This window comes from Salvelinus alpinus, chromosome 32 (genome assembly GCF_045679555.1).
Source record: "Salvelinus alpinus chromosome 32, SLU_Salpinus.1, whole genome shotgun sequence".
NCBI lineage: Eukaryota > Metazoa > Chordata > Actinopteri > Salmoniformes > Salmonidae > Salvelinus > Salvelinus alpinus.
In genome coordinates, this window is record NC_092117.1 from 16,833,102 (window position 1) to 16,855,668 (window position 22,567).

General features: G+C 46.3%; 1 protein-coding gene across 18 annotated transcripts in view; it reads right to left on the bottom strand.

Annotated features, from left to right (window-relative positions):
• Positions 1 to 19,307, bottom strand: part of rims1a (regulating synaptic membrane exocytosis 1a) — a 72,855-nt gene extending 53,548 nt beyond the window's left edge. For all 18 annotated transcript variants that reach the window (XM_071380605.1, XM_071380606.1, XM_071380621.1 and 15 more), the window contains exons 1-2: positions 18,617 to 19,307; positions 13,552 to 13,626 (exon numbers count right to left, since the gene is read on the bottom strand). In XM_071380605.1, coding sequence (XP_071236706.1) covers positions 13,552 to 13,626; positions 18,617 to 18,780 — 239 coding nt within the window. In that variant the 5' untranslated portion in view covers positions 18,781 to 19,307. The remainder of the gene's footprint in view (positions 1 to 13,551; positions 13,627 to 18,616) is intronic.
• Between the last annotated feature and the right edge of the window lie 3,260 nt (positions 19,308 to 22,567).

Here is a 22,567-nt window from a genome sequence, read left to right on the forward strand (position 1 = left end):
GAGAGAGAGATAGATAGATAGATAGATAGATAGATAGATAGATAGATAGATAGATAGAGAGATAGAGAGAGAGAGAGAGAGAGAGAGAGAGAGAGAGAGAGAGAGAGAGAGAGAGAGAGAGAGAGAGAGAGAGAGACAGAGAGAGAGAGAGAGAGAGAGAGAGAGAGAGAGAGAGAGAGAGAGAGAGAGAGAGAGAGAGAGAGAGAGAGAGAGAGAGAGAGAGAGAGAGAGAGAGAGAGAGAGAAAGGGAGAGAGAGAAAGGGAGAGAAAGGGAGAGAGAGAGAGAAAGGGAGAGAAAGGGAGAGAGAGAAAGGGAGAGAAAGGGAGAGAGAGAGAGAGATAGAGAGAGATAGAGAGAGAGAGAGATTTGTAATGTCTTTATTGTTTTGAAACTTCTGTATGTGTAATGTTTACTGTTAATTTGTATTGTTTATTTCACTTTTGTATAATATCTACCTCACTTGCTTTGGCAATGTTAACACATGTTTCCCATGCCAATAAAGCCCCTTGAATTGAATTGAATTGAATTGAGAGAGAGAGAGAGACTGACTGACTGACTGACTGACTGACTGACTGACTGACTGACTGCATCAAACATCCAGAAGGCCTTAGGCGATAAATCCACATTCTTCAGTACGCTACTGGTGTCACAAAACAAACTGTTCACTTGTCATACCAACAAACAAACACATCCTCCTCCCGGGACTATCCCACCAACAGTGACATCCCTGTATCGTATCCCTGTAAATAAACACACACACACAAAGACAAAAACACTCCCCATCCCATCTTCCTGTCAGCGTCCCCAGACTCATCTCCGGTACCGATTGGCCCTAAAGGTCAGACCTGGGTCACCTGCTGTTAGGTCTCCTCAGGGTTCATATCCTCAGCTCCATGACTCTCACTAAGTCAAACTGTCACAGGCCCCGTTCAAATACATAGATCCTGTTTGAATAATTTAGAAATGTATCCTTCCTTACTCCCCTCTGAGGAAACCACCGCTTGAACGCAGTTCAATAGGTGGGAGCAAGGATTCATAACATTCCTTTCACCAATCAATTAAGGGAAGGAGATGAGGGAAGGAAGCTATCTTCAACTATTGGACTGCAGCCGACTCAACTACTCTCTCAGATGGGAAAACGTTCAACTTAAATCTCTACTAGATTGTGCAACACTGTTGTGGAATGTTTTTTTGAGGGGTAAATGAAAAACATCTTCATGAGTAAACAGAGAGAGAGGAAGAGAGATAAACAGAGAGAGAGGAAGAGAGATAAACAGAGAGAGAGGAAGAGAGATAAACAGAGAGAGAGGAAGAGAGATAAACAGAGAGAGAGGAAGAGAGATAAACAGAGAGAGAGGAAGAGAGATAAACAGAGAGAGAGGAAGAGAGATAAACAGAGAGAGAGGAAGAGAGATAAACAGAGAGAGAGGAAGAGAGATAAACAGAGAGAGAGGAAGAGAGATAAACAGAGAGAGAGGAAGAGAGATAAACAGAGAGAGAGGAAGAGAGATAAACAGAGAGAGAGGAAGAGAGATAAACAGAGAGAGAGGAAGAGAGATAAACAGAGAGAGAGGAAGAGAGATAAACAGAGAGAGAGAAATATGTATTCATGAGGAGATCTGAGAGAGCCCTCAGCTTTCAAGATTCAGGGGAGCCTGTCAGACAGGCGCTCATTAAGAAAAGCTAGAAAACACTGAGATTCATGAATGAGAAACAAGGTTAAACCAAAGCTTTACTTCTACCAGCACGAACACACACTTCCCTTCGCGTCACACCATTCAACTTTCTCTCATTTTTTAACCTTTATTTAACTAGGCAAGTCAGTTATAAACATATTCTTATTTACAATGACGGCCTATCCCGGCCAAACCCGGACAACGCTGGGCCAATTGTGCGCCGCCCTATGGGACTCCCAATCAAAGCCGGATGTGATACAGCTTGGATTCAAACCAGGGACTGTAGTGATGTCTCTTGCACTGAGATGCAGAGCCTTAGACCGCTGCGCCACTCGGGAGCCCAATATAAATAAACCCTTTGTGAAATGCACATTTGTCCAAGTCCAAATAGGGCCAACAATTCACTCTGGGAAAACAACATTAGCATGAAGCATCCCATATAGTAATTGCTGGAGTAATTACACCATGCAGCACTAACAAGCTCGCTGAGAGTCAAGGACAACAGTAGCAACAACAAAGCCTACTGTACAATACGGAATGCAGACCCATAAATACACACAGCATTACAGGCATACTGAGATTGGAGGTTTCGATTGGGTCTGATCATGTTAGGGCCTCTACCTTGCTACCTCAAGCAGTGAATGGTGTGGCTATTCATCCAGAGCATTGGAGAGCGATAATTTCCCCAGTCCTCTCCAATCGAGGGGGAAGGAGTCAAAGGAGTCCTCTAGATGACGTGAAAAGCCAGCCGTGTCTCAGCCACGGTGCGTGGCGTCACCTAACAAGGACAAACGTCCTGCGGACACACACGCCGTTCCCCATTCATCAAGCCCTGGCAGGATGGCCCTGGTCCCCATATACAGCGCTGGCTGTAAATCCTCCAGCACACACACACACACACACACACACACACACACACACACACACACACACACACACACACACACACACACACACACACACACACACACACACACACACACACACACACACAATGTCCCAGAGGAGCAATGGGTCTGTGCGGTTGGTCTCTAATCTGTCTGACACCCGTATGATAGAGCTGTGCTGCTCAATGGCTCATGTTAAAGTCCTCAATACCGGCAGTGTCTTGAGTCCAAAAACAGCCCATCACACGTGTGCAATATGGTGAAAAGTCCTAGTACCAAGTCAATCAAAGGACAATGCCAAGCTAATGTTTATACACATCAAATTCATTCTGATTTATTCTGATCTACACGATGTCTCTATAGACCAGGGGTGTCAAACTCATTCCATGGAGGGCCTAGTGTCTGCTGGTTTTTGTTTTTTCCTTTCAATTAAGACCTAGACTAGTTGAGGGGTGTTCCTTACTAATTAATTACCTTTATTCATCAACCAAGTACAAGGGAGGAGCGATCACCCGCAGCCACTCAGCCCTCCGTGGAATGAGTTTGACAGGTGCTCTAGGTGCAAGAGGATAGGTGCTGTTTCAGGACTGAGGAGTGAACCTCCCTCCCAAAATTCCTTCACACTCCATAGGAGAATGGGGATATATGAGCATGCCCTGGCACCATTGCAATGGATTCTGGGTAATGGAATCTCATGTTACCAGCTGGGAGAAGTTTCCGGTTATAGTTTCTCACTGAGGGGAACTGTAAACGTATGTAGTGCCGAATACAAAACCCGAGCCCTAGCCCTTATCCCTAGACACTCCTTATAACCACTCTAAATAATAATATAGTCATTCATCAGATGCTTTTATTCAAAGCGACTTTGAGTTAATATGTGACCGGTGGCCACTAATGTGCCTTTTAGCCCTCTGTCTTGCCCACCAGGTGCGTCTGGTTGGCTAATCAAGGGCGTGATTGTGGCAGTGTATTTAAGCAGAGCGCTTCCTTCCATTTGGGAGATTGTTTTGTTATTCGGAAGGTTGGCGTGCCTTTGGAGGATGAGAGTGGGGCCAGTGATAGCCCAAATATTTTGTAAGAATAGTATAGTGTGTGTGTGTGTAACAGTGCCGGTAAACGTTATACTGAGTTCCTCTCTCTTCCTCTTTGGGCACGCCAGCCTGAGTGAGTGCAGTGGGCCTGCTGATTGTTTTATGTGTGAAATGGATTTGATTATGTAAACTTCAACATAGGACACTTGGGAGAATTAAGATGTGATTGCTATGGAAATTGTGTGCGCTTAACCTGGAAATGTATCATTGTGCATTTTTTTTCAACAGAGACCATTGAAAGAAACTGACTATGTTGGAAACTTCAATTATTAAATAGTTGAATATTTTGTGGAGAATAAACCCAATTTGCACTCACTCAGGCTGGTGTGACCAAGGAGGAGAGCGGAACTCAGTATAATGTTTACTGACCCTGTTACATACACTATACTTACAAAAGACATCTGTAAGACTCTTTGGATTTGGGCTATCACTTTCAAAAGACAAAAATAAATCTCCAGACGGAAGGAAGCGCTCTGCTTAAATACACTGGCACAACCACGCCCTTGATCACCCAACCAGATGGACCTGGTGGGCAAGCCCGAGGGATAGACGGTGTGTTAGGTGGCTAACGGTCACATATGAACTTAATCTATATTATTATTTAGAGGGGCTAGGGCTTGATTTTGCACGCCACCGGTCACACACACATGTCCAATATATGTACCCCATGCAGAAATCCAACCCACAACCCTGGTGTTGCTAGCCGACTGAGCCATGAGACCTATGGGTACTCTGTATCTGTACTAATAAGCATTCATAAACTCACTCCCACGCCACCTGATAGAGCTGCAGTGACTAAGGGTTCCCTTCATGACTCACCCTCTCATCTCAGATCGATATTCAAAAGGCAAGCGGACATTAATCAAAAGACAATGAGTGAGTGTCAAAGAAGAGCGAGAGAGAATCACTTCACAGCCATTTAGAAATGAATCTCTCTCTCTCAACAGGAGGAGTCATCCACCTGATTGATTTCTGTAAATTCCCACTCCTATAATAGACGAGCTTTAAAAATAAAAAAAAGTTTCTTCCTCCTGCTATTTGCAAAATTGGAAAGCAGTAAAGGGTGCCAGCCTTGTGACTGGTCCCTGTAGCGCTAGAATAAAGGAGAGGCGTGTGTGGTCGTGTGTTTAGGTGGGAGGGGATTGAAGCTTATGACAACTTATTTTATATCAAAAGGACAAAATAACACTTTGGTCTATGGTAGGTAGTTGGTTTAGCCCACTAACTTACTCTCCTCTGTTCCTATGCTAGGCAGGTTGGTCTGTTCCCGCTCTGGACGGCACCTCACCACCATATGGAATCAGCAGCACACAGTAAGCCACAGTCTCTCTTTCTGTCTCTCACTCTCTTAGGTTTTCTCTCTCCCTGGCAGGATCTGCACTTCCCCCTCCCTCCTTTGCTTCCGGCAAATCTGTCGCCATGCTGAGTGGCCCGGGTGGTGTATAGCATCACCTTCCCCCTCTCCAACCATCCATACATCTCTTTCTTCAGCTCTCTCTCCTTCGCCCTCTCTCCTCTGGTGTGCACACTCCTCAACTATGGTTAGATTAACCCCTTCAAACCTCCCAACTTCAATTACACCGATTGGGTGAAAAGGTGGATGTAGAAGCAAAACCTAATCCTTCGGTTACCATAGCAGAGAAGTACACTGTGTTCTTACAACCGTATTCAATTCAATTCAATTTAAGGGCTTTATTGGCATGGGAAACATATGTTTACATTGCGTTTATACAAATTGCGTTTATTTTCAGCAAACTTAACATGTGTAAATATGTGTATGAACATAACAAGATTAAAGAACTGAGACATAAACTGAACAAGTTATGCAGACATGTGACTAACAGAAATAGAATAATGTGTCCCTGAACAAAGGGGGGTCAAAATGAAAATTAACAGTCAGTATCTGGTGTGGCCACCAGCTGAATTAAGTACTGCAGTGCATCTCCACCTCATGGACTGCACCAGATTTGCCAGTTCTTGCTGTGAGATGTTAACCCACTCTCCACCAAGGCACCTGCAATTTCCGGGAGTTTATGAATTATCTTTGAAAGACAGGGTCCTGAAAAAGGGACGTTTCTTTTTTTTGCTGAGTTTATTTACAATGGTGTTTTTTCTTCACTGGTTGACCTTTTCTTGTGGCAAAAGGTCACAAATCTTTCTGCTCTGATGGCACACTGTGGTATTTCACCCAATAGACATGGGAGTTTATCAAAATAGGGTTTGTTTTTTAATGCTTTGTGGATCTGTGTAATCTGAGGGAAATATGTGTCTCTAATATGGTCCTAAATTTGTCAGGAGGTGAGGAAGTGCAGCTCAGTTTCCACCTCATTTTGTGGGCAGTGTGCACATAGCCTGTCTTCTCTTGAGAGCCAAGTCTGCCAACGACGGCCTTTCTCAATAGCACGGCTATGCTCACTGAGTCTGTACATAGTCAAAGCTTTCCTCAAGTTTGGGTCAGTCACAGTGGTCAGGTATTCCGCCTCTGTGTACTCTCTGTTTAGGGCCAAATAGCATTCTAGTTTGCTCTGTTTTTTTGTTGATTCTTTCTAATGTATCTCTCTCTTCCTTTTCTCTCTCTATTCAGCTCAGCTGCTCTCTCACACATTTCTCTCCACCACACACTCCCTCATCCCTCAACCCTATACTGGGTACCCTTCTTGGTGGTTATGTACTGTGGGTTCACTTCGCCAGTACTGATTCACCAACCCTGATTCACAACACACCAATGTCAAGACACATGCACTGTATTGATTATTGACTGCTACACAAACTCTCCTTGGGTACATGGAGTGACATTACTCTCTCCTCAATAGGAGCGTTCACGTGTCTTAGACTGGTCTGGAGGGCCTATCCTCATTACCGAGTGGGACTTCAACAAGCCTGCAGCTCCAAGACAATAACATTTACCAGCAGAGAAAGAGAGAGTGAGGGATGGAGAGAGAGAGAAAAGAGGGAGAGTCAGTTCACTTGAGAAGACATTCCGCTCTGTCAAGAACACACCTCCTTACTTACACACCGTCACAGGCTTAAAGAGCACTAATGTCACGCACACAGGCACACACGCACACACACACACACACACACACACACACACACACACACACACACACACACACACACACACACACACACACACACACACACACACACACACACACACACACACACACACACACACACACACACTCACACAAGCCCACGCGCACGCACAGTCATTAGCCAGATACCTGAGGATGTCTAGAAGACAGATAAAAGACAGAGGGAGGGAGATAAAGAGGACGATATAGAGAAAGAGATTGGCCGCTAGAAATAGATAGATGGGGAGAAAAGATGAGGAAGACAGATGGAGAGAGCACCAAAGCCAACAGCAGAGCTAAGTGGGTAGTGTGCTCCCCAGACAGAGCTCCATATGGCTTGGCACAGTCGTACAGAGCTCTACCTTTAGCAGGGTGGACACCGTCTACAATCACACACACACATACACACCATACAGGGAACAATATCCTGTAGTTACAGAAAGATACAGTACATAAGTCATGCTAGGTTGTGTTGAGTTAGCTGTGTGCTAACTGTGCTTCTCTAGTTGTCTGGACAGTAGCCATGCTTTCACCTTTGAAGACACATAGAAATAAGCAGTCAGGAACTACACATGTGATTTGATAGCAGTCTCCTGACCCTGGCACCATGGCAATGGCCCAGTAACACTGCAGTTCCCTCCTGAGGTTTTGAGATTGGCCGGTAGGCACTTCCTGCACTCTGTGACTGGGTAGTATCCTAGTCCTATCAGGGGTCTCTCTGCTCAATGGGGTATATCAGCGACATAAGCTAGGCCTTATAGATACATCCCTGTCATAGAGGGGAGAGTAATGTAAGCTCTGAATGGTAAATATACACTGGTCCAAGCACACCAAGACAGTCGTGAAGAGGGCACGACAAAACCTATTCCCGACTGAAAAGATTTGGCATGGGTCCTCAGATCCTCAAAAGGTTCTACAGCTGCACCATCAAGAGCATCCTGACTGGTTGCATCACTGCCTGGTATGGCAACTGCTCAGCCTCCGACCGCAAGGCACTAGAGGGTAGTGCGAACGGCCCAGTACATCACCGGGGCCAAGCTTCCTGCCATCCAGGACCTCTATACCAGGCGATGTCAGATGAAGGCCCTAAAAATTGTCAAAGACTCCAGCCACCCAAGTCATAGACTGTTCTCTCTGCTACCTCATGGCAAGCGGTACCGGAGCGCCAAGTCTACAGTAGGTCCAAGAGGCTTCTAAACAGCTTCTACCCCCAAGCCATAAGACTCCTGAACACCTAATCAAATGGCTACCCAGACTAATTGCATTGCCCCCCCCCCCCCCCCTTACACCGCTGCTACTTCTGTTGTTATCATCTATGCATAGTCACTTTAATAACTCTACCTACATATACATATTACCTCAACTAACCGGTGCTGCTGCTCTTTAATTACTTGTTACTTTTATTTCTTATCTGTATTTTTTTAAACTGCATTGTTGGTTAGGGGCTCGTAAGTAAGCATTTCACTATAAGGTCTACTGTTGTATTCGGCGCATGTGACTAATACAATTTGATTTGATTTGAGTGTCCAAAATATTAGAAATACCTTCCTAATACTGAGTTGCACCAGAGTAAAGTTAGAGAATTTGCTAATGTTTGACATGAGTTTTAGTGAGAATGTTACATGGCGGTAGGTGATGCTAATTCTAAGAAGTTGTCTTACATAGCCTATTTTGCTCTGTGGGCAAGGGGGAAGACATGGCTTTTGAGGGGTCATCTCTTTAATGTACTGAGAGTTATGGAAGCTTTTCCCTCTATCAACAGGATGAGTAGGTCTACCATTAATGTCACGTTCTGACCTTAGTTCCTTTTTTATGTCTTTATTTTAGTTTGGTCAGAGCGTGAGTTGGGGTGGGCATTCTATGTTGTCTCTGATTGGGAGCCATATTTAGGTAGCCTGTTTTTTATTGTGTTTTGTGGGTGATTATTTTCTGTTTCGTGTTTGTCGTCACCTTTTAGGACTGTTCGTTTGTCGTGTTGTTGTTTTGTTAGTGTTCATATTTATTAAAGAAACGTATTTATGAATACTTACCATGCTGCACCTTGGTCCTCTTCTCCTTCTCCCGACGACAATCGTTACAGAATCACCCACCAACCAAGGACCAAGCAGCGTGGTATCGGGCAGCAGCGAGTTCTGGACTTGGACATGGGAGGAGATTTTGGATGGTAAAGGACACTGGGCACAGGCTGGGGAATATCGCCGCCCCAAGGCAGAGCTGGAGGCAGCGAAAGCTGAGCGGCGGCGATATGAGGAGGCAGCACGGCAGTGCGACAGGTACGAGAGGCAGCCCCCAATTGTTTTGGGGGGGGGGGACACGGGGAGTGTGGCAGAGTCAGGTTGGAGACCTGAGCCCACTCCTCGTGCTTATTGTAAGCAGCGCGTTACTGGATAGGCACCGTGTTATGCGGTTAAGCACACGGTGTCGCCAGTACGCGCCCATAGCCCGGTGCGCTATAGGACAGCCCCCCGAAAGTGTTATGCGAGTGTGGGCATCCAGCCAGGGCGTATTGTGCCTGCTCAGCGTGTCTGGTCTCCGGTACGCCGTTTCGGTCCAGGGTATCCTGCGCCGGTTCTGCGTGCTATGTCTCCAGGGCGCTGGGAGGGTGCAGTGCGTCCTATGCCTGCGCTCCACTCGTGCCGGGGGAATGTGGGAATTGAGCCTAAGGGGGAGGTGCGCGTAGTATGCACCAGATCTCCAGTGCTCACCCACAGCCCGGTTCAACCTGTGCCTGCACTCTGGAGGGTCCGGGCTAGAGTAGTCATCCAGCCTGGGGGAGTGGTGCCAAGGCTGCGTACCAGAGTTCCAGTGCTCCCCCACAGCCCGGTCCTTCCGGTGCCTCCTCCAAGCACCAGGCCTCCTGTAGGTCTCCCCAGCCTAGTGGGTCCTGTGGCAGCCCCACGCACCAGGCTGTCTCTCCGTCTCCTCTCTACAGGTGCTCCCGTCTGTCCTGAGCCGCCTGAGCCGCCCGTCTGTCCTGAGCCGCCTGAGCCGCCCGTCTGTCCTGAGCCGCCTGAGCCGCCCGTCTGTCCTGAGCCGCCTGAGCCGCCCGTCTGTCCTAAGGCGCCTGAGCCGCCCGTCTGTCCTGAGCCGCCTGAGCCGCCCGTCTGTCCTGAGCCTCCTAAGCCGCCCGTCAGTCAGGAGCCGCCTGAGCCGCCCGCCAGTCACGAGCCGCCTGAGCCGCCCGTCAGTCAGGAGCCGCCTGAGCCGCCCGTCAGTCAGGAGCCGCCTGAGCCGCCTGCCAGTCCGGATCCGCCAGAGTCTCCCTCCAGTCCGGATCTGCCAGAGTCTCCCTCCAGTCCGGATCTGCCAGAGTCTCCCTCCAATCCGGATCTGCCAGAGTCTCCCTCCAGTCCGGATCTGCCAGTCTCCCTCCAGTCCGGATCTGCCAGAGTCTCCCTACAGTCCGGATCTGCCAGAGTCTCTCTCCAGAGTCTCCAGAGGCGCCCGTCAGTCCAGAGGCGCCCGTCAGTCCAGAGGCGCCCTCTACTAGGGTCTCCAATCCGGGGTCGGTGGCGAGGGTCGTCGCTCCTAAGGTGTCAAATAAGTGGGCCGAGACTATGGTGGAGTTGGGTCCTCATCCCGCTCCAGAGCCGCCACCGCGGTAAATGCCCACCCAGACCCTCCCCTATAGGTTCAGGTTTTGCGGCCGGAGTCCGCACCTTTGGGGGGGGGGATACTGTCACGTTCTGACCTTAGTTCCTTTTTTATGTCTTTATTTTAGTTTGGTCAGAGCGTGAGTTGGGGTGGGCATTCTATGTTGTTTTTCTATGTTTTGTTCTGTTGTTCTATTTCTATGTGTTTGGCCTAGTATGGATCTCAATCAGAGGCAGGTGTCAGTCGTTGTCTCTGATTGGGAGCCATATTTAGGTATCCTGTTTTTCATTGTGTTTTGTGGGTGATTATTTCAGAACTATTTCAGAACTGTTCATTTGTCGTGTTGTTGTTTTGTTAGTGTTCATATTTATTAAAGAAACGTATTTATGAATACTTACCATGCTGCACCTTGGTCCTCTTCTCCTTCTCCCGACGACAATCGTTACAATTAATGCATTCTGAGTTCACTTCACTACCTTTTACATAAATATGCTTTCCATTACTTGAGCTTCCTGAATTCATATCACAGATCCACATCTATGCTCATCTAGAATCAGAGAAAAACAGATAATAGCCTGCATGTCAAATGATACACAACTACTTACAGTTCACCGCTTTTGACCAGGGAAAGTGGCTAAAGTCAAAATTGCATTATGTGGGGGATATGATATAATTTCAGAAATGGGCAGATATGATAAGCATATGTTCATTCGTAAATAAAGTTCAGACCGGCCTGCTGACATTCCATATATGTCGGAATAGTGACCGGGATTCCATGTTATGATGTCATAATTGGGCCACATTCCGGGATTCCATGGTATGATGTCATAATTGGGCCACATTCCGGGATTCCATGGTATGATGTCATAATTGGGCCACATTCAGGGATTCATCGGGGAAGCAGATGTGATCCAGCTGATTTTCCCCTTAATCCCACCGCTCTCTGATCCAACCTCTCACACACGCATGCATGCTTGCGCAAAACACACACACGCACAAGTGCACGTGAAGCACACACACACACTCGCATGCACAACCACTCACACACACAAAATGTCAACGTGCACGACCACATAGAAATAATGACTAACAGTATATACACACACACAACGTGTTCATTGTGTTGCAGACACAATCTCCATTACAGACATAAGCCTAAAGTACTGACCACAGCTCCTGCTCCCATGAACAGCTAAACATACATTACACACAGACGCACACATTCTCAACTGCATCCTCAAACTCACCTCAGTCAAAGGGGCCTTAGGTGCTGGACTGATAGTTGACATACCGGTACTTCAATATGACATACTTATCACTCTGGGTGGATACTGGCTGTTTTCCTCATCAGAGCCAGAGTGATAGGAAGTCGTCCCTTACTAGACATCTGGGCTCAGATTACCCAAACCCAAATTCTAACCTTCTGACCATTAGGAGGATATAGAATATCTGACCCTGGACTAGCCGTTAGGGGCATCACACTTAACCACGTATCCATAACACAAACCCATGTCAAAGACTCAATGATGGTTCAATAGCACACAAGAGCTAATTAACAGGTGATGTCCATCTTCTCACTGGGTTGTGGAATGTTGTGGTTGACATTAGCTTGGGAGCTAACACGAGTCTTCAGTGCCCTATACTACGTACGTGGTTTGAGGAGTTAGCGTAGTAACTTTGGTCAACTCTGAGTTCAACTCGGGATAACCGGTACCACGAAAGTGGCTCACCTTTTAGCCAGGTACATTTCTATGGCAACAAATCATTCAGATCTAACCTGCTACCGGGCAGGCTAACTCAGGGTTTACAACATTTATTCTGAATAAAGTGTCTGAGTCACGAGTTGAGGACGGATGAAATCAGATTCCCTCCCTCTCACAAAGATTGCGTCATCATCCCCTTCAATGCACAAGCATCATCCCCTTCATTTTTTGCGTGTGTTAAATAATAGTAATTTTAAAATACTTAGCACATTACACATTTAGTAATGACAGAATGCATTTCAAACTTTACGCACAGTTAAACTTGTGTGTGACAAATACAACTATTTTATCAATAGGAATGGGGGGGAAAGATGCTTGTTCATTGAAAAGCACACCAAAGACGCCATAAACACGGCACTCCAACAAGCCCATTTCACATACTAGCCTGCTGAATTTGCAAGATAACTTTTCTTTCATTTAGATTTCGTCACAAATGAAAACGCGACACTGACGCTCCCATAGATTGATGTTTCAGCATGGTCTCAATGAAGAGTTCTGACTCTCCCATGGATTGATGTTTCAGCATGGTCTCAATGAAGAGTTCTGACTCTCCCATAGATTGATGTTTCAGCATGGTCTCAATGAAGAGTTCTGACTCTCCCATGGATTGATGTTTCAGCATGGTCTCAATGAAGAGTTCTGACTCTCCCATAGATTGATGTTTCAGCATGGTCTCAATGAAGAGTTCTGACTCTCCCATGGATTGATGTTTCAGCATGGTCTCAATGAAGAGTTCTGACTCTCCCATAGATTGATGTTTCAGCATGGTCTCAATGAAGAGTTCTGACTCTCCCATAGATTGATGTTTCAGCATGGTCTCAATGAAGAGTTCTGACTCTCCCATAGATTGATGTTTCAGCATGGTCTCAATGAAGAGTTCTGACTCTCCCATGGATTGATGTTTCAGCATGGTCTCAATGAAGAGTTCTGACTCTCCCATGGATTGATGTTTCAGCATGGTCTCAATGAAGAGTTCTGACTCTCCCATGGATTGATGTTTCAGCATGGTCTTAATGAAGAGTTCTGACTCTCCCATAGATTGATGTTTCAGCATGGTCTCAATGAAGAGTTTGGCATTCAACTAGCCACAGGTGACATGCATGCGCCGTTACAAGCCTGCTAGAGTTAGCGGCAGGCGGACGAGTAATATTCACCGTCATAGTTTGGATGAAGCCTGAGCTGGAACATGAAGCTAACTGAAGCTTCAATCATAGTATATCCCTCTGGTCTAAGGCAAGGTTACTCATTACGTGAAGATAATTAAGTTCAACAGCTCATCCGTTACATTTCACTCCCTTTTGACCACCTTGTCATCAAAGACCCATAACCAGCTTTAGCCACCAATGTGACAGAATGGGTTCGAACCCAGGTCTTCTGACCGCCCCAAGACTATGTTAGAATAACCAACTGAACATTAAAAGAAATAACAGACGGCAAAATATGGTTGTATAATGGTTTTTACCGGACATCGTTTTGCTGAGGAGGCTTCTTCTGCCCAACCAGGTTCACAGTTCTTGCTTGGATGGGCTTCTCCTCCCTGAAACACACAAGAGGGACAATGTTGTTGGAATTTTGTCTGAAAATTATGTTAAAAATGTATACAATGGTGCAGTTTGAGGGTTCTTGTAGAAGGTGGACGTATGACTCGATTTAGACATTTACACAGTTGCTGACGCCTGCCAGATCTTACAACGCCTGGATAAGTATTTAACATATCAGCTAACCAGATATGTTATAGAAATCTGGTGGCCGACTGCACAGTCGATGACGTGGCATGCGATCATTGGTTGATGCATGGCACCTCTGAGCAGAAGATCCCAGGGGAGTGATTGGGGACATTGCCCTGTGTAGTGTGCCGTCTTTCGGATGGGACGTTAAATGGATGTCCTGACACTCTGTGGTCACTAAAAGATCCCGATGGAATTTATCATAAGAGTAGTGGTGTTAACCCCGATGTCGTGGCTAAATTCCCAATCTGGCCCTCATACCATCATGGCCACCTAATCATCCCCAGCTTCCAATTGGCTCTTTCATCCCCCTCCTCTCCTCTGTAACTATTCCCCAGGCTGTTGCTGTAAATGAGAATGTGTTCTCAGTCAACTTACCTGGTAAAATAAATAAACATGAAATACATCAGGCGTGTTCCTCTGCCCAGGTGTTGCTGACACATGCCAGATCCTACAGCGCCTGGATAGGTATCGTAAGTATCAGCTAGCCACATCATATGTTATAGCAATCTGACAGTCGATGACGTGGCACACAACAATTGGTTGATGAATGCAACGTCTGAGCAGTGGAATGTGACCATCTACTCCACTACTTCCTGTTCTTCTTCAACAATTAACCAACATCTGATTAATCAGAATAGAGAAAAGTAGTTGCTAGGTAGATAATCAATTACAAAAATGTGATTCACAATATTTTATAACTACACAACTTTGACTTAGAAAACAATAATATCTCTGATAAAATAATTATACAAAAGTATGTTTTTCACTTTTATCTCGAAATGACTATCGGATATACACTGCTCAAAAAAAATAAAGGGAACACTTAAACAACACAATGTAACTCCAAGTCAATCACACTTCTGTGAAATCAAACTGTCCACTTAGGAAGCAACACTGATTGACAATAAATGTCACATGCTGTTGTGCAAATGGAATAGACAAAAGGTGGAAATTATAGGCAATTAACAAGACACCCCCAATAAAGGAGTGATTCTGCAGGTGGTGACCACAGACCACTTCTCAGTTCCTATGCTTCCTGGCTGATGTTTTGGTCACTTTTGAATGCTGGCGGTGCTCTCACTCTAGTGGTAGCATGAGACGGAGTCTACAACCCACACAAGTGGCTCAGGTAGTGCAGCTCATCCAGGATGGCACATCAATGCGAGCTGTGGCAAGAAGGTTTGCTGTGTCTGTCAGCGTAGTGTCCAGAGCATGGAGGCGCTACCAGGAGACAGGCCAGTACATCAGGAGACGTGGAGGAGGCCGTAGGAGGGCAACAACCCAGCAGCAGGACCGCTACCTCCGCCTTTGAGCAGGAAGAGCACTGCCAGAGCCCTGCAAAATGACCTCTCCACGGCGTCTCCAGACTCTGTCACGTCTGTCACATGTGCTCATGTGCTCAGTGTGAACCTGCTTTCATCTGTGAAGAGCACAGGGCGCCAGTGGCGAATTTGCCAATATTGGTGTTCTCTGGCAAATGCCAAACGTCCTGCACGGTGTTGGGCTGTAAGCACAACCCCCACCTGTGGACGTCGGGCCCTCATACCACCTTCATGGAGTCTGTTTCTGATCGTTTGAGCAGACACATGCACATTTGTGGCCTGCTGGAGGTCATTTTGCAGGGCTCTGGCAGTGCTCCTCCTGCTCAAAGGCGGAGGTAGCGGTCCTGCTGCTGGGTTGTTGCCCTCCTACGGCCTCCTCCACGTCTCCTGATGTACTGGCCTGTCTCCTGGTAGCGCCTCCATGCTCTGGACACTACGCTGACAGACACAGCAAACCTTCTTGCCACAGCTCGCATTGATGTGCCATCCTGGATGAGCTGCACTACCTGAGCCACTTGTGTGGGTTGTAGACTCCGTCTCATGCTACCACTAGAGTGAGAGCACCGCCAGCATTCAAAAGTGACCAAAACATCAGCCAGGAAGCATAGGAACTGAGAAGTGGTCTGTGGTCACCACCTGCAGAATCACTCCTTTATTGGGGGTGTCTTGCTAAATGCCTATAATTTCCACCTTTTGTCTATTCCATTTGCACAACAGCATGTGAAATTTATTGTCAATCAGTGTTGCTTCCTAAGTGGACAGTTTGATTTCACAGAAGTGTGATTGACTTGGAGTTACATTGTGTTGTTTAAGTGTTCCCTTTATTTTTTTGAGCAGTGTATTTTTTTCCCCATAAATGTTTCATACACATCAATGGGTCCTCTGATCATCTTGATCACAGAGAAAACACTAAGAGAACCCCACAACATGATGTGTCCTGTCTAAAACTGAATTGGGTGACAGATCTGTAACAACATGTTGTGTTTGAGCTGTCATTAGATGGGTGTCTGACTGTCCAGTATAGCTGTTCAAACCTCCCAACTTCAATTACACCGATTGGGTGAAAAGGTTGATGTAGAAGCAAAACCTCCTTCTTAGGTTACAGTAGCAGAGGAGCACACTGTGTTCTTACAACCAGCAGGTTTTTTTCTGACTATGTGACCTATCCAGGAAAATATCTCCACATACAGAACATACACCCACACTGCACATGCACAGGCAGTTACTGTAGTATGAATACAAAAGCACTGTGTAAACATTGATATGGCGGGTTGGATTGAATTCCAGCATGTGTGTGTGTGTGCGTGTTCGTACTAGGCTACTGTGGCCACACTGCTGTCTTCAGGTTTCATCAGCGCTTCTCACATTAGTGGGTTCATCAAACAGATTTACAGCATAGAATGAGATTAGATGACATATGAGTCCAGCCTGGGTCTACCATGATCTGATGTTATGATTAGAGGAAACGATCCTATAGGATATACATGTAGGTGAGTTCTGTGGATGTAAGACTTACACAAGGCTGTTTTCAGCATTGCCTTATCGCTAGAGTGTGGGCACATAGCCTACTGTAGCATAGGTCCCAATTTAGATCACACAGCACACCATGCAAGCATGCATACACACACACACACACACACACACGCTACAGTAGCTTATGTGCTCCGACTAGCAATAAGGCAGAGCTGAAATATAGTCTTGATGCATAGCCTATGATGAAAATTATGAAAATGATGCATGACCACTTATGCATTGGACAATTCCTTCTTTAGATGCAATTAATCGATCTGCAGATTCAGTGCAGGGCTAGCACTCTGCAAAAGGAGCCTAAAATAGAACACAGACGTGAATAGCAGAGAAGAAGGGGTTCTCATGGGAGCCTAGTTATTCATTCTATATAAGACTATGCGATAGAAGTGACTGTGGTCTGACGTCATATCACCTCGCTGCAGTTTGTCAGAATATCCGTGGAGCAATATGCTACCCAGAAAGGGTTCAATTTAACTCACGATGATACACCTCAGAATTGTTGTCGTGACAAATACAACAGACGTGCTCCTTCCACACTGGCTCGCGCTCTATGTGTGAAAATACTAAAATAGCACAGGCTGTTTTCGACCATCATCCACTGTAATAAAACAACACATAAACTAGGTTACATGCATTTACTGTAGCCTTTCTGTCTAGATGGGCTGCTGTAGGCTGATGCGAGAGTGCTGGCGCTGGCCTACATTGGGCTGATACTCAACCGCACCCCGTCACCAAAGCAACGAACGTACACGCAAACAGCTGTTGAGATATGGGATGGAAACACACAGTGCTTGACTTCAACTCAAATTGGTGCCCGTACTCATTTTGGATGCCGGTACTGTTTATATTTAGGTGAGGAGCTCCACAACACTTTTGAGCTAATATTCAATAAGAAGAACAGGAGCTCGAGCAGTAGAACAGTTGAGGTGCTGGTACTCAGTTCCGTGAGCTCCTGCCCAAGTCAAGCACTGGAAACACACCGCTAGAGCAGAGATGCCGTTTCACTGATTTTACAAGCAGAAATGACAGGATCTCGGTCGAATGACGCTGTGCAATCGCAGCCTGGTGTTAGCCTATCTGTAGCATACAGAAGCTGTGCTTGGGAATATACTAGCCTGGGCTATAGGTTATTTAGAACCTATATAGCCAGCGGTTTAGAATTGTTCGGATATGACAGAACACATACTTGCATTGGGGGAAATGGGAGCGGTTGATTCGTTTGATATTCGTTTATTTGTGTCCGGGTATTAAAATACAGTGGAGTGTGAAGCAGCTGTGTGTCTCTGGGACGACACACTCCTTTTCTCTCTCTCGCTCCCTCCCTCTTGTCCTGTCTCCTCCTCTTCGTCTCTTACACCTGTGACGGCCCTGACCCAACACACTCTTACTCAAAAGCCCCCCCCCCCCCTCTCTCTCTCTCACACACTCTCACATCATGTTAGGACATCTTGTTAGGTCATCCTTGACTCTCTGTAGGCTAAATTGTAGGTTATAGATGGTTGAGAGTGAAATAAGCTACACTATCTTTGCCGTGAGAGGAGCTGGAGCAATATAGGCGCTACCATCTCATGTTAGGGGAGTGCAGCTGACCAGTGAACACTACAGTAGGCAGTCTCACATGCATGGAGCTGTCCACTGGCATTCTGTATGATCACAATCAAGAGTCACTGATACCATAGCTCATATAACAAGGATGCACCGAGGGATAGCCTACATGCTGATAAACACACAGCCTACACACACACACTCACTACAGCGAATCACTACACACGTCGACAGTCTATGCTGCACCTTAGTGCCATGAGTAGGTTAGATAGACAGATATGTGTATAGGTTTGTTAGCCTATTGGTAGCCTAGCGGAAGGTGAGCGGCAGTATGGCAGCATCTCTGCACAACATCTTCCCAGCATCTCCAGAGCGGAAATAGCCCCAGTATCTCCCTTACTTTAACATGGCCTCTTCCTTCTCCTCCTCCTCCTTCTGTCGAGCTAGCACGGCCATGATGATCTTCCTCTCCTCCTCCGTCAGATGGCTCAGGTCCGGTTCGGGCATGGACGCCGGCACGACGGGTGGACGCGCGCCGCCCGGAGGGCCCACCGAGGCGGACATCTTCTCCCCCTCTCTTTGGCGGCTAGGATCACTGACAGAAATCCCGCTGGCGGAGCCCACGGATCACGACATAGCCCATGGACGAAGCTACGGCTCGGGCAAGTGATGCAAGGCTCCCATGGTGGCACGCACCCACGGTGGGAGTGCTTATTCAGTTCCTAGTCGCCTTTTCTCTTTCTCTTTCTCTTTCTCTTCCTCTCTCTCGCTCTTTTCTCTTCTCCCCCCCACCCCCCGCCCGCCCTCCTCTCCCCTCCACCTCCAGTTACGGGGAGCCCATGTCTCCGGCAGAGAATGATAGGCTACTCGGTCACCTGGTGAAGCTAGCTTCGTTCAACGCAGAGCGATGTTTCTCTGCCGCTGCCTAGTCTGGAACGCTGGCTAGGTGGGCTCCTTGTTTTACACCAATGCCGCGCTCTGCTGCTGATGCTGCTGCTGTCACGGAGATGTGGAACCGTCAATGGGACCGCAGCCCCTGAAGCGCGCGCACCTTCTCACGCAGGGAGCGCGCATTCTCATTTGAGAATGGGGGCTCGCCGTACGAGGCGCGTGCAAATTATTATATTTCACTTCACCAATCGAAGCGTGCTAGTGACGCGCGTCCTTCCTCCATTCCTTCTTTCCTTATACGAGCACCCGGAACAAACACGTGCGTGTGTGTGTCAGTAGTGCGTATGAGCCCATTTCAGGACCACGGACAGTGCAGTGGGCAGCCGGCGACGAGATTCTAAATGAGACGGATAATCCAAGTTTCCCCGTCTTTTTTCATAAAACATGTATATTTATTAGGCTAAAACGTTGTGGTACTTGTAGTATAGTACGTTGCTAGTTAACGACGTAAAGGATGCCACTTTTTATGAATGTGGCCATGTGTATGTTGTCTAGTAGCCTATATCATGTGCAGGATAAACTCTAACAACGGGAATTCTAAACCACCCATTGTATAATTAACCAATAATAATATTGTTATGTTATGAATGTTATATATATATGTTATGAATTTTTTATCGTGGATGTGATGTGGTCATAGCCACGAAACGAAACCGTTGTATAATACTACATATTCTCGTCTCATTCATTGAATTGAGCTCCAACAGAGTTGTAGCCTGTCTGTTGGCTGCCTGTTTGAGGTGCTCGATTAAGGCAGCTCTCCGCACCTCTCTGATTCAGAGGGGTTGGGTTAAATGCAGAAGACACATTTCAGTTGAATGCATTCATTTGTACTACTGATTAGGTATCCCCCTTTTCCTTTCATATCATAAGTCTTTCACTTTAGCCCGACGCGGGTGTTTCACAGCTATGCTACAGTATTTGTAGTGCTACAGGGTTTGCAGCTCAATCTAATAACAGGCGGCGATTCTATGCCAAGAAAGTCAAGGCTTGTAGAAGCAAATGGGGATTTTATGTCATTGTCCACTATCTTTCAAGAAAATCATGTTTTCAAAGAAATAGCCCCAATTCGTACACAATATCAGCCTACCAGCAGATGGCAGCACGTAGCCGGTCAATAATAGAAGCTATTCACAGGACAAACAACTATTGACGATCAGGCCTAGAACACCATTGATTTAGGAATCTGTCACCCTACAAATGTACAATATTTAGGGGTGCTGCATAGGCTAAGTAGTTTCGCTGTAACCTGGGATGATTGAAAAGTAAACATTTGGCTGTGTCTTATTTAGGTTTACACAATGCTTCCTTGCAACACATGGTAGCATTTTAAAAACAACATAAGATACACATTGTTGTTCCAAGCAAAAGGCCTAATAATGAACAAGAATAAGAATATATGTTGGGGTTAATTATTAGCCCCGAATAACATGTAGATGTAACTTACAAATAACTTTATGTTGATATGGTGATATCTTGAGGCCACTGCTGTAGAGCCAGACGTTAAATTGCCGTTCACCTAGCAGTAGGAGACTGTACATGGGATAGCCTACAAATTGGCTTGTTGAGAACTTTTCTACCTGTCTCAGCTAAAGTGGTGAAAAATACTCAGTCGGGTCTCTACTAACCAAATATGCTTAGTTTTGGAGGGAGACTGTGTGGAGGGGGTGGAGAACGAAGTCCTGCTGGATATGTCTGACACACCCGCCATCAACAACGACACATATTTGGTTAGTAGAGACCCTTCTGAGTATTGTCCACCCCACTTTGGCTGAGACAGAAGAGTTCTCGCTACAGCCCAATATTCAAATGAAATCACACTTTATTTGTCACATGCTCCCGAGTGGCGCAGATGTCTAAGGTACTGCATCTCAGTGCTAGAGGTGTAACAGTATAACTTTAGACCGTCCCCTCGCCCCGACCCAGGCGCGAACCAGGGACCCTCTGCACACATCAACAACAGTCACCCACGAAGCATCGTTACCCATCGCTCCACAAAGGCCGCGGCCCATGCAGAGCAAGGGGAACCACTACTTCAAGGTTTTAAAGTGAGTGACGTAACCGATTGAAACGCTATTAGCGCGCACCACCGCTAACTAGCTAGCCATTTCACATCCGTTACAGAAGCATAACTACAGAACCTGGTTTGATTCCATCCTTCGTAAACAACAGGTGTGGACGAACAATATGTTCAACACACCAGTTGTCATACTTGCACCAAGGGTCAGGAAAAAGATGAGTGACAGTAGGAGTGAAGTTTTTGGAAAAAGTGGACCCATGGCTTTTGGATGATCCATTTGTGGTTACAGGGTGGGTGAAAACAGAGTTGGGTGCTGTGGAATTGGTGAGGGTAACCAGAAGTGGTCTTGTGATAATTGTTTGTTTCTGCTGGTCAGAGGGAGAAGGCACTCTGCGTTAAACAAACAGGGGCAAGAAATGCAAGTTATTTTGCTCTCAAGAAAAGGGCGCCATTGAAAGGAGTGATTACTGGGGTAGCAGTAAATGTAAAAGTTGACCAACTGAAGGGGAAGATTCCTGGTGTTTGTGATGCTCGTCGTTTGGTGTGACGCAGACAGGGTGGTGGACGCAGACAGGGAGGGGTGAGTGGTGAAATAGAAGAGTCAATGTCTATTTTTTTGTTTTGATGTTGATTCTTTGCCCGACAAAGTGATGTTAGGATATATAAGTTATTCTGTACGAGCTTTTCTGCCGAACACATTACGTTGTTACAGGTGCCAAGCTTATGGGCATGTAGCAGCAGTGTGTAGGAGGGGGGTTCCTAGGTGTGAGAAGTGTGCAGAAGGGCATGAGACAAAGGAATGTGTAGCATTGGGGAAAGTAGTGGTATGTGTTAATTGTAGGGGTGCCCATGGGGCTGGGAATCAGAAATGTCCTCTGCGAGAGAGGCAGGTAGGTTTCCAGGGTTAGAGTAGTGCAGAAGTTGTCATATGCTGAGGCAGTGAAGAAAGTAGAGGAAGATGGGTCAAGTGTACAGTAGATCTGTACCAGTACAGAGGGATAGGCCAACAAGTGATATATGTTTCAGTAAGATTGGATTTATAGCAATGGTTATCAACTGTACTCCAGGGATGGAAAGTAAGTCACAGAAAATAGAGGTTGTGGTGGCAGCTGCATAGAGGTATTTGGGTGTGCGAGACTTGACATCAGAAGAGTTGCAGGGTTTGTTAAGTGTTTGTGTCCCATCCTTTCAGGTTGTTGGCCTACGCTAGGACTAAATATATTTAAATAGTGGAGTAGGTGGTGTTATTTGTATTTGTTTGTGAGTGTAGTGTTAGATGGTAGGGTATTTGTTTATTTATTTATATTTTCAAGCAAAGTACAAGGGAGTTCTACTCCAGTCTAGTAGGTGGCGGGGTTGCAACATTTATTGGTTGCCAAC